We start from the raw sequence: 15,973 nt of genomic DNA, 5'->3' as shown, positions 1-15,973 counted from the left end.
TCACCAACTTGATCTCATTAAAACTGACCCTTGTGGGTTTTGTACAATTTATGCTTTCTCTGAATAGAGAGAAATAATTAAAACCTTTATAAATACATTTTATATATAATGTTCCTAAGAAAAAGGGGGGTTATTTTACATTTGATTTAATTAGAAAATATCTAATAATATTGAAAATAAATTTTACGCATGAAGTTTGATTAGACTTTTACACTATTATTTAGATCAACTCAGAATCTCATCACAGGTCATGTCTCATTTCTACAGTGCAGCATGGTTAACCTGTATTCATAAACATGGATTTGTTCCATAAGATACGTAGCATGTCTCTGGGCATTCAAAATAAATAATAGTGACAACAAAGGTCCAAATGCTAGTCCTGTTAAAATCAGTGTGATTATTTTCTTGACTTGTGTGAAAGCAGGAGTTAGCCTAAATAAATATTTGTTGAATATGATGTCAAATTTTCCTGTCGTATGTAGTGAATCACCATATTTATTTGGAAAACCTGCTTGACTCTCGTATGGTTTTGTCATTCATGAGTAATGTACAATACTGCACTATCATATCCTCTCTATGTAGCATGCAAACATTTCTATGCAAATTGATGAACTAGTAGCAAGATACATAACTATGCTATAAAGCCCTAAGGGCCAAATTTTGACATCTTGACACATATTTAGTAATATCTTGCTCCAGGATAGCCGTGTTTAAATGGGACTACTAGAGGAGTAAGGTATTACTCAACATGAGTAAAGGTAGTAGAAAATGGCCCTAAATGATTTATGAAAATTTGTCATTTTTCAGGCAAGCTTATTTTATTGTAAAACAATAATAAATTATACTTTAAACAAAAAATTAAAATAAGAACCTACTAATTTTTAAATCCTATATTTATGCATATAATGTTACGTATTAAATGTGTTAATTATTCAGGCTTAGCTTAACTTTGCAAAATGTGTTTTTATGCTTTCAAACTTAAGAAATCTGAGGAAAATTGTGGGCAAGCAGGTAATTTTTGTGTTAGAAATACACTTATTTTGTTTATCAGAGTCTGAAATATTGTAAAATGTTTCTCACAGCAGTTTGGAATCAGTCCCAGATTATTTTGAATTTCCTCCTTGAGCTTTCATCATCTGTGTTTCTAATTGTACCAGAAGGACTCTCTGGGTTTATAAATTTTGCCATTCCTAAAGGAGTGCAGAGGAAGTGCAGTCCATTTCTGATTGTTGCTTTGAAGTTCCCAAACTTGTTTTTTGAGTTTTCTTTGAAGTTATTTTCTTATGTGAGCATAGTGTTGCTCTTAGCTCTTTAGCTCCCTGAGCAATTTGTCAGTAAAGAAAAAATGTGTTAGGATTTAATGAGTGTCTTGATTTAACAAATGTAGTACTGTGCATTGACCCTGTGCTTCTGAATTTTCACCTTTTCTGCATCTCGCTTTTTGTTTCTATTGAAAATTTTTAAGGAAACTTTTATATTTAGTTTGACTTGAAATGTATCTCTCTTCTGTCCTTGGATTTCTTTCAAGACTGTAGTATGAGAGAGAAAAGTAGTAATGAATTAAAGAACTGCATGTTTATTATGAATTGAATAGAGCAAAACACTTAAGCACAAGCTTAACTTCTTGAAGTTGATGGGACTGTTCATGTGCTTAAAGTTAAGTGTTTACATATGTGCTTTGGCTCAAATTAGTAATTCTTGTGTAAAGTATAGAACTTCCAATTGTAGTAAGACTTCATTTTCCTTAGGCTTATGGTCACTTTTGAATAATGTTACATAACTACAAAAGGATTTACATTTTACTGACCTTAGCCATCATCCATAACAACAGTCCAATCTTGCAGTTCTAACTTAGGCAAAACTCCTACTGAAATCAGTGAAGTGTCTTCCCAGTGAGGATGGATAAATTGGAATTCTTTAAGTGATAATGGGAATTTTGCCAGAGGGATTTCTGCAAAACAGGGACCATAGAATTCTCCCATCCAATTAATGAATTGAGGGTGGTGATGTATGGCATTTCATAGGCTTCCTTATTTGTCTGAAGCTAGATAGAAAGCCTGACACTACTCCAACTGAGGTTAAAGTGTTTTTTGGAAGTGCTCAAATGTATATGAGGGCTGAGTCCTAATGAGAAAAAAACAATTTTATAAAATGGTCTTTCAGAATCAAATAGACTGGTAGTTATTTTCCACATTTGGCAATAGAACATAAAAAAAAAATTTCCTTCTCCTATGAGAAATGTGGAGGAATTTCCAGGCAATATCATCGTCTTATTTGTTTGTATTACCATGATGCCTAGGAGCCCAAGTTATGGACCAGGACCCCCATCTTGGTATTGTCCTCTTATAGAAAGAAGAAAAAAATTATCAGAGGGGTAGCCGTGTTAGTCTGGATCTGTAAAAGCAGCAAAGAATCCTGTGGCAGTTAGTCTATAAGGTGCCACAGGATTCTTTGCTGCTTTTACAAGAAAAAAAATGTTTTTTAAAAATAATTTCCCTGTCCTACAGCATATTCAAGGTGGCACATGATGCTATCTAATGTGATTGATACCTTCATCTAACTCTATGGGAGGACAGGTGAATGCACTTTTGAGATGAAGGGTGTTGAAAACGAATGCTGACAAACTTTGCACGCTTTCACATTGGAACAGCTTCACCTGCTATGTCAAAGCATGCCATTCTCTTAGCTTCTTAACTGCTTGCATTGGTCCTAGTTAAAAATGCAAATGTTTATAATGCCTTCAGGTCCATTTCATTTGTCTCTGTCTTCTCACTCCCTATCTACAGTGTTCATAAGATTGTTGAAAATCTGATTGATGTTACTAATGTTGGCTTTGATTTGTGGCATTTAGAAAGGTTTATACTGTTCACAGAATTCAAACACATGTTAGAAAAAGAAAACAAGCTGAAAAGCTCAATCAGTAGAAATTTTGAGCCAAATCTAAGTTTTTTATTTTTTTGTTTTTTGGTAAATTACTTTTGTATGACTAATAAAAAGCTTCACAGCATAATTATATTTTAACATACCACTATTCTTTTGTTTGAAGTGTCTATGAAGTCCATATTGCTGTAATAATGTTTTATTGTTCTATGCAGCCAGACTATCAATGGTATGTTCCGGACCAGTTTCCGCCAGATGTGCAGCACAAGGCAAATGGTAAGACAACAGCTGTACTGAACATGCTGTGAATTCACTTTTTTAATGAGGCCTTTTTAGTAAACTTTCATATGTAGATAGTGCATTCTTACTCCAAGGCTCTACTTTATAAGGCTGCAGTTGATATATAAGACAGAAGTTGTAGGTTCTACTGGGGTGCCATCTGTGATATAGGTTTCAACTTCATTGTGATCCTTAAAACATCTCTTTTATAATGTATGTTACAGAATTGTATAGATGCCCCACTGAACTCCCAGTAATAATCTTTAAAGAGAGGCTATTCTGAGTTGGCCTTTAGAGCTTCTGGTGCCCCCGTCGAGACTAGATAAGAATAATGCTGAAGACGGGGTGAGAAATGGAACAAGTTTTAGCAGTTATCCCTGTTAACAATTTTTTTCCCTACTCCGTAGAAAAGATGCAAATTGAAATGCCGCTTCTTGTTGGATTGAGTGACAGAGACATTGTTAACATCAACTGATGCACAAAATCAGGAATCTAGAGGCCTAGAACTGTGCCCTGAATGGTTAAAGATGCTAGGTACTAAGGCAGTATCAATTATTAATGACTCTTGGAGACAAATGAGCATACACATTATTTACAAAAGATTAGGTTTGCTATGCAAAATTAGGATCCAGGTTTGAAATAACACAAAGTTGTGGGCGTATGGATTTTGGTTCCGACCATTATAGATACTGGGGTGGGGAAGCAGGGGAAAGGATATTGTTTTGAATCCCAAGTCCCTTTTCCTTCCTCTTCTCTTTGGAAACTTCTCCTCCTCTCCAGTTTGGGGATTTTGGTGTCAGCCAGGGTTTTGGGTCTTGTGGTACTCTAATCTCTCTTTCTTCTAGATGACCTTTCAAGTGACTTATGCTCTCCTGAGTTATGAAGTTAAATGTATAATGCTAGGTATTGCATGGTATCACCATACGTATCATTCTGTAGTGGGTGTGGATACTGTATATAGTGATAAGGAGTTGTTATTGAGGCTATCTTGTGCAGCATCCAAATGGGAAGCTATCTGGCCATTTCTTCTCCAGCAGTTACATGTAGGAGATGCAGTACATGAAAATAGCACTATCCTTTAAAATGTATGGACTAGTCCCTTAAAGAATGAGGCAGCCTGAGGTTCTGGTGGGGTGGGAGGGAATGCTGGGCCCAGGGCAGACACCAGGAAGATGACGTTATTTTATGGCTTCTTCCCTTTAAACCCATGGGAATTTACTGCACAAAAGAATGTTGATGGTGTCATACCCATGCCCTCCACGTTGTGAACACATCAGAGTGGAGGTTGGGAGTAACTGCAGATGCAGTTATATGGTAGTTTGTCTCTATTAAAGGGTCTGAGTAATACCCCTCTTGTGCCTATTTCTCCCTTTATATCTCCTTGAGTTTGCTTCTGACTCTCCCATGTTTAAAATGTTCTTTTAAAGCCAAGCTCTCTGTGGTGGTGGACAGGGGCCAAGGCCACACCCTTCAGCTAGACAGTTGGAAACTCAAGGAGTTGAAACTTACAAAGAGTTTTCACTTTCCCTCCTTTTCTACCCCCAGCTACAGGAACCCAGGCGATGTAATTTTGGCCCATATTATATAATGAATCCGTAACATAGACAAATGATGTTGAGTGTAGAAAGGGCTACACTGAGCCTTTGGGGGTGGTATGTTGTTTTTACTAGTCAAAAATTAGCCATTAACCTTAAGGAAGTCCCAGATTTTGAGTACGCTTATTAAAAACTGATTTTACTTCATAACAAGCGTGACTAACGTTGAAGCTAATTGACATTTTTTTGAGTTTTGGCAAGACTTTGAATGTTGAAATTCCAAAAATAAATGGGGGTGGGGGAGAAGAAACCTGAGGAAACTAGGAAATGTTCACAACTTTCCGCCTCTGTCTTCTCTTCTTTTGGGCCAGCTCTAACTACAATAATGTTTGTACAGTCAGTCATAGTGTAGCTAGCAGAATTTGAGAAGGATCATTTATCTTAGCTTGAATATATGCCCAGTTAGATAATAAACTGGCTATTAAATGTTCATGATTTTCTCCTGAATTAGTGCTTAAGTATGGTGCTGTAAAAAAAAAAAAAAAAAAATTAAACAAGACAACAAATCAGTCTGTGATATCACAAGGCAGTTTTTCCCCCCACCCCATAAAGAATCTATCACTGGATTGATGTTATAGTACAGCCAAATCCTTTAGTCTTCTTTACCTAAGCAATATTTCCATTGTCATTAAGGGGAAGTTTATTCAAGCATCAACTACACGACGTGGCCCATATATTTTAATGTCATGACTTGCACACAAGTAAAATGAATCCGTAAACAAGTATTTATTGTAGTCGCTGGTGCTACTATATCTGCACATAATTTGTACTTTACATGAGTTTGATTGACAAACAAAGGATTTCTGTCATATAAGTGTGTACTCTGTATAAATATGACTCTAGACAGTGTGATATAAAACATACTATAAGATTCTGATCCACAAACCATCGAAGCAGAGCAACATAAAGAATGGATTTTTCCATTCAGTGACGGTTATGAAAAATCAAAAATAGAATAAGTTTCAGGTTGATCCAAAACCAACATTTTTTCACAATGTTTGGTAAATTGAAAAGTCTAAAAAATTTTACTTTGGGTTGACCAAAAAGTTTTATTTAGATTTTGAGCTTTTTTTGGTTTTGTGTTTGTGGGTTTTTTTAAATAAAATTGAAGGAAATGTCTAAACGAAAGGTGCTTTTGACCTGAAAAATCAAAACATTTCATTTTGAAAATGTTGACATGTTTCTACTCTTTTGGATATTTTTTCTTTTCTTAAAACCATCAGCTTGGTGAAAGCAACATAAAATTGTAAAATGTTTCGATGTAGCCAAATCTCCATTTTTTTAATCCCCCCCCCCTCAAACCCAAACATTCAGCTGAAAAACTTTGCCCAGCTCTGTACTGAAATCAATGGGAGTCTTTATATTGACTTCAGTGGACTTTGGACCAGACCCTAAATGTTAACACCAAGTATCCTGTAGGCATAGTTTGCTATAAGGCTCCTGCAATTGCAAAGGCATACATCGCAGAGCTGGGAGGTAGTAGCCTGTACAACCACACCTGGAGTATTGTGCTCACTCAGTTCTGGGCATTGTGTTACTGGAGAGACTGTCCTGTAGGGAAAGATTAAAAGAACTAAATATGTATAGCTTGGCTAAGCAATTTTGAATGAAGATATACTTAATAGTCTATGTATCTAACCGAGCCTCTTTTCACATTGCTGCCACTCCCTCCCTGCACCCATCCACACGACTCTGCCAGTGGTGCCTCGACACCACGTTTTTCTGCTTCTCATGGGCACATCCTTTATTTCCCCCTGTGTATGGAACCCCTTTTCTGAGCTAGTCTGCAAAGCTTTTATTTTCTTTCTTGTTTTAAATACTTCCTTAACGACCAGCTGCTTCTGCAAAAGTCTGCAAGAAACTTCTGTTGTCTCCACGGGAAAAAACCTTCTATTGCTAAGTAACAACATAATCTTAGAGGGGTTGTTCCTGCGCTACTTCTCCTTACTGTCTTGTTAATCCCTGGGTCCTGTCCTGTCCATGACCATGGTGAAATTCTAGCTCTACTGAAGTAAATAGGAGCTTTCCCATTCTTCAACAGGACCAGGACTTCCTCATCATATCTGTTAAGAGATACCTTGCAAATTTGGGGTGTTATTAAAATAAATAATACATTTAATATTTGAAGTTAATTAACACCAACCGGGGAGGGTTGAGAGGACTTATTAGGTGAAGTATCAAGAAGTATAACTTGAAATAGAAAAATGTCGTGAAATTAGGAAAAGGAAAATTCCACAGAAACCAGAATCATCCCTGAAATATTTTAATGACCTGCAGAAATATGGAGCAGCATCTTTTTTCCTTCCCTTCTTTCCTCATTTTCCTGTTTTGTTGGGTTTTTTTGCTTTGTTTATTTTCCCCCTCATCCCCAGGCACCGTGACCCTTTTTTTGTGCAGTTGGCAGAGGATCACTTACTTACACATAGATCTAATCTTCAACATTTGGCTCCAGAGCTGAACTTTCCCAAAGACTGTGGTGGTTTGGACCTGGGGTTTTGATTTGGACCCTTTCTAGTTTTAATGGTAATGAATGCCTTCCTCAGAGCAAAGGATGGGTGGGAGGTGAGGGGAAGTGCAAGGGGGAATAGGAAAACAAGGAGTTAAAGAGGGAAAAATTTCTCCTACCCATTTCTTCTTGAAAAAGCTTTCCCTCCAAAACCAGAATAAACCAAACAAGGGTAATGTTCAAGACAAACAATTTTCACATTTTTGTTTAACTAGAAATTCTTACTTTTTGTTTATAACCCTGAGTTGTGACACTAAAGGCAGTGGCATTTTAAAAAGCACAACAGCCCCAATGTCAGCTGTATTTCAAATTTCTGCAGTGAAATATGACTTTACAGTTGGGGATTTACAAACGGACAGAGCTTTGATTATTGAACCTCGGTTATCGTGAACCTCCTGTTTATTTAATCAGCGTTGTATTCCCCAACTGTTTCACATAACAGGGTGTTTCACATAAGTGAGATTTGGCTATACTGTAAAGTGCCTGTTGATCCTTAATGCTACTGCAATCTGCTGAACTAGTTGGTCTTGGGTAAGCTGTCAGTCCGTCTGTATGCTCTGCAGTCCTTAAGGACTTCAGTACATAAAGCTTAGTCCTGCTGAGCCAGCTGGCCTGGAGGAAGTTGATTGGCTGGCTGTATATGCCTTAGTCCTTAAATGCTTAAGAGCTACAGTGCATGAAGCTGTCTTGTCTAGCCAGTTGTCCCCAGAGCAGCACCAAGCTGGCTGGCTGTGACTGGGGAGAGCTGTCGTCCGCCTTAGAAAGCTGAACTCATTTGGGAGAATCTGAATGCAGATTTTGAAGTCTGCAGCAGCAGCAGCATACTTGATTATCTCCACCCTCAGTTATTCAAAGGGCTTCACTTGTCTCATGAAAATTTGATCTGGACTACAGTGCTGCAGATTCCTAAACAGTGACACTGGGTTTATAAGGTGTATTTATGTGTAACCGTGTATAGCCAGTTTGTATTTTTTTTTGCTTCAGTCTACCTACTACAGAACATTCCAGTTACTTTGTAAAATTGTGTCTGCAGCTTTAGGGAGTTTAACTTAGATATTAACAAATAGTCACTCACCCAGAAATTGTTTTAATAGGCCCTAGAGGTTAGGAAAAATGTATCCTCCAGAAAAGCTTAGGAGCCAGGTGACTGCATAGGCTGCCTCTAGCTGCAGGCTATGGAAACAGTTTAACCACTTGAAGCCTAATTTTAAAAATGTACATTAAATGTGTTTCTCCTTTTATGGTGTGTTTAATGACTCAGTGTATTCCAAGCCCTTGCACATTTGCAGGGCAGCATTTCTTAAAGGAGACCCTTGTTGCTGCTAGTGGTCTGGTAAGAAACACCAGGCTGTACCCCAGGGTAAAGTCATGAGGCCATGAATGTGCCCTTTGGGAGGAAACATGCTCTATGTCCACAGGAACCTAAGTGATTAACCTCCAGGGGTCTTACCAGTGGGATCAAAACTGAATCCAGGACTATTAAAACAGCTAGTTGCAAGTGGAAAGGTATGGGCTGCACTCATGGTTATTGGTTCTAAGACAATAAGATTTTCTTCCCATTCATATCCATAAAGGTGTACATCATATCTTATTAAAACCCCTTAGTGAAGCTCATTTTGTCTGAGGGCATAAATCAATGTGGGGGATTGCAGAGCACAGCTCTTCCTCTTTTGTGTGCTGTGTTCTGTGCCTGCAGAGACATGCCTTTAGCAGCCTATGCCCAGAAAGTGGGCAATACGGGATCAGGTTGCCAGCAAGAGACCATTTAATAAGAGCCTCTGATCCAAAAGCCAGTCTCCAGAGCAGAGTAAGAAAAGCAGGGTGACTAGAGGAAAGTGGAAAGGATGGGTACTGGGAGTATGGGTAGGAAGAGAGCTGGCCTGTTCTGCAACTTGCCTCCCCTTTAGGCCTGTGCATCTTTCTCCTCCTGATAATGCAATGTTATAGATGGGGAAAAACCGGAGGGGAAATAAATCAGTTGGTTGAAAGAGGGAAAAGGCCAATATATAAAGGTGGAGGAGAGGACAGATTTGGGTCCAGGGAAGGACAGCGTGCAGGGGAGGTGGAAGGGAGCAAGCATAGCAGTGGCCTGACTCTAATGGAGCTGCACCTGCTTCCAGCAGGGCTGAACCTGGCCCCTCCTCTTTTTACTTTGTGCCTGGATTTGTGCTGGATCTCAAGTCTGAGGCTTTTCCTCACTTGCTTGCAGTCTAGCCTTGCTCTAATGTTCATGCTTCCCTTGTGTGGCACCAGTTCCTAAACCTGCTTTATGTGCTATATCACTCAGTGTTCTTGGAATTTGTTTTTATTTGCTTTAGGGGTAAAGGATAAAGAATTCCAGCAAGTGTATTTAATTGGAGTTTATTTAGCAGGTGGAGCTGGCTTCCTTCCTTATCTAACTGCAAAATTGAAAAGATGGTTGGGAAAAAAATTGGTTTTGGAGACTTTCCCTGAACCCTCTTTTCATAAAGATTTCTCTGGAAAAGAGGTTTTATTTCTCGGAGCTCATGTGTCCTTGCTGCTGGCATGTGTTGTCTCTTTTGCTTCCAAGATGCATCTTGGGGGTTTTTGATTTTGGCAGAAATAACTAGTGGTCCCCCAGTAGATGTATTCAAGAACCACACTTATCCCTTCAAAATCCCTGATCTAAATACGTGAACTCTTAGTCCTAATGTTTATATATTCATTATATATTTTAATTTGGGGTCAAATCAGGCCTGGCTTAGGCACAGGAAGAGGATAAAATGAGTCCTTCCTCATCTAACTCCCTGCTTAGTGGGCAGTACTGATTTAGTTGCAAGATCCTAGGAAGAATGGGAGCGGTCAGCTAATGGTGCTAAGTAGGCCTAGATGGGGTAAGCAGAGTTCAGCCTGTGGAACTCTAGGTACACCATTTCACAAATGTGGCAGGACATCTGAACATCTATAGAGGCAAGATGTGTCCAGGTATCCCTAGTGTAGTGTCACCTCTCATTCTCAGGAGCCAATGTTGCCTTTAACATACACATTCTTCTGCTACTAATATTATAATTAGAGCTGGTGGGAGAATGGATTTTTTTCTGTTGAAAATTACAACTTTTCAGAGAAAAAATGAAAACCTGAAAACAAAGTTTTGGTTTTTTCAATGAAAAGTCAACACTTTCCATGGAAAGTGCTGAAAACCGTTTTAATGGGAAATTATTGACCGGCCCAAGGTGTGTTTACATGCATGCATATTTGAAACTGCACAAGTATTTCAAAGTTGGCCTTTATAAAGCTTGAAGCTCTTCCAGCGAACCAGGACATATTCATGAGCTGGTCTTCACGTGGGAAACTAAGGATTTGACAATTTACCCCATGTTTAGCTCTTTCAAACATTTTTAGAAATTCTGCTCTAATAATACTTTCTCCCACTATAATGCAAACCATAAACACATTCAGAATGGCCTACAATTTCTGTTTCCTGAAATGTCAGAAGTTTTCATTTTCTAATTTTGGTTTCAAAATCTACCTTCAACTTAAGATCACAGAAAATTCCATATTGTTTCAGCTGAATACCAGTTGGAGATGACCACTGAGAAAGTATGATACGAAATTTAAACAGTAGCATGGCTTTAAACGCTAACAATCCCACCCCCGCAACAGGATGTTCCAATATGTACTCATTTCCTGCTTTTGCTGTCAATAAATGGTCCCGGCTATTTTAAATAGCTTCAGATGCATTGATAAGCTAATATTAAACAAGATTGAAGACACTGGGAAGATATCAAGGCATTTAATAGTAACTTGGTTTTCTCTGGTTTACATTGTGAGTTCATATGGCCGTGGTAATACTGGTATTTCAGTAACATACTGTAAATACACAGATGTTAATTAATTAGATTCTTTCCTGTTGGTTTCATGAAACATTCGTTTGCCATGTGGAAATTCCTTCTTTCTCATCCATTATCTGAAGGCGATGCAAAATTAGTTCCATGCTATTTGTTCACTAATATAGATGCACCAACTTTGAAAGTATTGTGTTTATTACTTTAGTCTATCAAAAATACACTATTCCTGCTTAAGTGAGGGCTCAGTTCCCTTTGTCTGTTTTCACTGCAGTGCATTTTTGAAACACAAACTACTGTGGGCCAGATTTAGACTCCAATGCCAATTGCTTTGCACGGCTGCAAAGCAGCCAGAAAGCCAAATTAACCAGTTGACAGGAGATTCTTCTTGTGTAAAGGTAATTCTTAAATTGTGGCAGCTGAACATCACCCATTCCTGACCATCTATGTAGGGAACATACCTGGAATGCCCTTGCACTTGGCTGATTCTCAACTGCTGGACTGTCCCTTTTGAGGGACACCTCTGTGCTGTTCTAATTTATGCCAGGAACTGAAGTGGTCCCCAGCAGTTATTAGGATCTAGATCAGGGGTAGGCAACCTATGACATGGGTGCAGAAGGCGGCATGCGAGCTGATTTTCAGTGGCACTCACACTGCCGGGTCCTGGCCACTGGTCCGGGGGACTCTGCATTTTAGTTTAGTTTTAAATGAAGCTTCTTAAACATTTTAAAAACCTTATTTACTTTACATACAACAATAGTTTAGTTATATATTATAGACTTATAGAAAGAGACCTTCTAAAAATCTTAAAATGTATTACTGGCACGTGAAACCTTAAATTAGAGTGAATAAATGAAGACTCGGCACACCACTTCCGAAAGGTTGCCGACCCCTGATCTAGAGAGACCAAAGGTGGCTTGAGGCCATCAACACCTCAGTTCTGCACGAAGCACTGAGAATCTAGCTCTCCCATTATAATTTTTTCAATAACTTTTTAAAAAGTTACAGATACTGACACTTTACAGGCACCTTTGAAAAATCTTTTTTTTAGAAATAGTTCTGCTTATAACATTATCTTGGTTTTTTTACCTTTCCTTTTTTTTTTTATTTCTGAGGATGTTAACATGAAAACAGTGAACTTAATTCCCCACTGCCTTGTACCTTGTATAGTTAGTTATACCTGTTCAAAATACTACCATTCTGATTTGGTAGGGTTTTCTGTTCACTTGAACAGGTGTAAAATGACTACAAAAGTCCCCGGGCCGTGGAGAATCAGTCCTACTGCTAGCTTCTTACCTGAAATTATCATTCCTTCTTGTGATAAATTCATTTCTATAACAGTCAGTGCTGATGTTACAGTGTTACGACTTGGGATTCAGCTCTCTATACAAATACAGATTTGGAGTAACACTGATTTATATCTGTCAAGGTTCCTTCCCCACTCTGAACTCTAGGGTACAGATGTGGGGACCTGCATGAGAACCTCTAAGCTTAACTACCAGCTGAGATCTGGTTTTGCTGCCACCACCCAAATTATTTATGAGTTATTTGGGAAACTCTGTCTACCTCCCCCCCCAGAATATCTCCCTCCCAAGTACTATAACCCTTCCCTGGGTAGCCTTGAGAGACTTCTCCACCAATTTTCTGGTGAGTCCAGATCCAACCCCCTTGAATCTTAAAACAAGGAAAAATCAATCAGGTTCTTAAAAAGAAGGCTTTCAATTAAAGAAAGAAGGTAAAAATCATTTCTGTAAAATCAGGATGGAAAAACTTTACAGGGTAATTAGATTCAAAGAGTTCCAGAAGAACCCCCTCTATCCTTAGGTTCAAAGTTACAGCAAACAGAGGTAAACACTCTAGCAAAAGGAACATTTACAAGTTGAGAAAACAAAGATAAACCTAACACGCCTTGCCTGGCTGTTACTTACAAGTTTGAAATATGAGAGACTTGTTCAGAAAGATTTGGAGAGCATGGATTGTTGTCTGGTCCCTCCTAGTCCCAAGAGCGAACAACCCCCAAAACCAAAGAGCACACAAACAAAAGCCTTCCCTCCCACCAAGATTTGAAAGTATCTTGTCCCCTTATTGGTCCTTTGGGTCAGGTGTCAGCCAGGTTACCTGAGCTTCTTAACCCTTTACAGGTAAAAGGATTTTGGTGTCTCGGGCCAGGAGGGATTTTATAGTATTGTTCACAGGAGGGCTGTTACCCTCCGTTTATAGTTATGACAATATCAGTATAACTGAGATCAGAATCTAGCCACAGGATTGTATGTTTAGGCAAATGTCCGCAGTAAGAAAAAATAAGGGAAGAAAATATCTCTATGGTCCTGATCTTGCATTGTCAGGTGTGAGGGGGCCCCAGGCCAGCACAGCAGTCTAACTGCCTTTTAGACAATGTCGAATTAGGCCTAAATAGACCTTTTCCAGAAATTTACCGTGAGTCATTGATTGCTTTGTAAATTCTGCTTCTTTTTTTAATTGTGTGGGTACGCCACTGTAATAGTACTATGGTCAAAGGTGAGGTGATCCTTCCAGGTGTGAGGATGTGTAATCCATTTGGCATGTCAGATGAATAGACACTCTACATATACACCTTCACAAATGGAAAATATTCATCATCTAATTGTCATCCATCTTATGCTCATCACTTAATTTATCACAGAGACATAAAGTGGCTTCTAACAGACAAAGGAAGAGTTCTATTATGAAAACCTGGAATTCCAGCAATGTTGCCTCTTCATCTCCTGCCACAAATATGGACCTTTGGATTTAATTTTCTCTTCTCAGCATCAGAGGGGTAGCCGTGTTAGTCTGGTTCTGTAGAAGCAGCAAAGAATCCTGTGGCACCTTATAGACTAACAGACGTTTTGCAGCATGAGCTTTCATGGGTGAATACCCACTTCTTCGGATTCTTGCATCCGAAGAAGTGGGTATTCACCCACAAAAGCTCATGCTGCAAAACGTCTGTTAGTCTATAAGGTGCCACAGGATTCTTTGCTGCTTCTTCTCAGCATGTTCATCCAAATTCTTCCCTCAATTGGGAACCAAGTGGCTGGTAGATTTTGTGATTGGCTTCTGAGTACAGGACTAACTGCATTTGGATGTCATTAGTACTGTACATTTCAGAAGTAAATGACAGATGTAACATGTTGGAGCAGTACATTATTCTCTCTGATATAGTCAGAACTCAGAATACGCTTGGGAGTATTTCCTATTGTTGTTTTAATGTTTTGCTTGTAAGGATGTACTGTGTGCTTTTTCATGTTGTTCCTAGCAATATGTTACAACATTTCAGGAACTTCTGCTGAAACTTCTTCAGAAAGGATGTATGTGTTATATTGTCAATCTTGTATTTTCCTTTCTGTGGTGACATTTTGTCCATGCTCACTTGCGTTACTATCATAGACATATGCTTGAACCACAGATGTGCTAAGAGTTAATACTACTAGATTTGTCACTGCCTTATACCTTGGGTAGTCTTTTACACTTCTGCAAAGTGGGCGTAAACCTCTGCCAAATGAGAGTGACACATTTTATTCCCACTTTGCAAAAGTGTAAAAGACTACACTAGGTGCAAGGCTGTGGCATATAGGTCCTAACATATACTTTAGCAGCTGGTATTTGAGAGAGGTCACAATTGACTATGAGATGGTAACCACTGACCACTGTTTAAAATAATGGCATTTCTAAGCCATCTTGTTTCACTTTTGGTTCATTGTATACTTATGGGGACTGTAAGCTTTTGATTATATGGAACTTAAATTCTTCAAGGAAAAAATCAAGTAAGAAAAAGGGAAATTAATCACAAGCGGGTTAATATTTTTAATTTTAAAACATTTTGTATTCATTTACTTGCAGATACTTCCTCAGAGAAAGAAGTCCATCACTGAAAGCATATGAACTAGAGAAGTGCAGATGAATTACACATGCTCCCATACTGTGAAAGACTGGGAGCTAGCCTGATGTTTCCTCGTAACTTTATTGTTCTTTGTTTTTTGCCTATAGCTCCTTATCTCTCCAGTGCATGTTATTTGTACCTGGTGAAATCCCAGTGGGGGTGGTGATGATGATGGAGACACAGATAAATCCTTCACAGATGTGATCTTCAAGAACTGGTTAAATTATCGGGGGAAACACCACTCCCTTCCCTTCCTTTTGTGGAAGATGCTGCCCATACTGGCTACAGGGATCTATAGAAACATCTTATGATACAACATTTAACTACTGCTGGGGATTAAGAGGATGTTGTGGCTGATTTGAATATAAAATGTTTAAGCACATTAATATTGTGATCTTGTGTAAGAATCACAATCCATTTTATTTAATTTCTGAAAATTATTTGTTGTGCCATTTTGAATTCTGCACTCATTTCTCTTCATATATATTTATTGGAATGATAGCTCTTCAGAGAAGCAGCTGTCTACTACTCTGTGATTGTACACTGCCTAGTATGAATGAGCCTCATTTTTAGTTGGTCCCTAGGCGCTTCTGTAATAAACATGATTATTATTAATAATAGGTTGACTGATGAAAATGGCAATCCTACTTTTTAACAACATTTGCATAATAACTGTAATTGTGTCGCACGTTGTTCAATTTTCCATAGTAGACACTGAACCTGCTCCCATTTAAGTCATGGCCAATTCTTCCATTTATTTCTATAGCAGAAAGCTTGGGTCTAAGGCCTGCTAAGGTTATGATCATAATTCTGAGTTTGTGTATATATTTGTATAAATGGAATATTAATGGAAATATTCCACTGATTTATATTGAGAGTGGAAACAAGTTTCTACTTGTAGAGGATTTTACTAATTAATAATGCTAAACATAATTGTCTAACCTTTAATTTGAGAACACAGTTACATTTTAGATAGAATAGTTCTATTTAAACCATGAAACTTTATAGG

At 38.3% G+C, this 15,973-nt stretch overlaps 1 protein-coding gene across 7 annotated transcripts in view; it reads left to right on the top strand.

Moving 5' to 3' along the window:
• Positions 1-15,710, top strand: part of TNIP3 (TNFAIP3 interacting protein 3) — a 118,749-nt gene extending 103,039 nt beyond the window's left edge. For 3 of the 7 annotated variants that reach the window (XM_045017365.1, XM_045017367.1, XM_045017364.1), the window contains 2 exons: positions 3,096-3,156; positions 14,925-15,703. In XM_045017365.1, coding sequence (XP_044873300.1) covers positions 3,096-3,156; positions 14,925-14,956 — 93 coding nt within the window. In that variant the 3' untranslated portion in view covers positions 14,957-15,703. Of the gene's footprint in view, positions 1-3,095; positions 3,157-14,924 lie in introns of all 7 variants that reach the window. The other 4 variants (XM_045017362.1, XM_045017366.1, XM_045017368.1 and 1 more) reach the window with 3 other exon arrangements.
• The last annotated feature ends 263 nt before the right edge of the window (positions 15,711-15,973 follow it).

The sequence above is a fragment of the Mauremys mutica genome, chromosome 5 (genome assembly GCF_020497125.1).
Source record: "Mauremys mutica isolate MM-2020 ecotype Southern chromosome 5, ASM2049712v1, whole genome shotgun sequence".
Lineage (NCBI taxonomy): Eukaryota > Metazoa > Chordata > Testudines > Geoemydidae > Mauremys > Mauremys mutica.
Note: the sequence above shows the minus strand (reverse complement) of the source record. Positions and strands in the feature narration are given on the sequence as shown.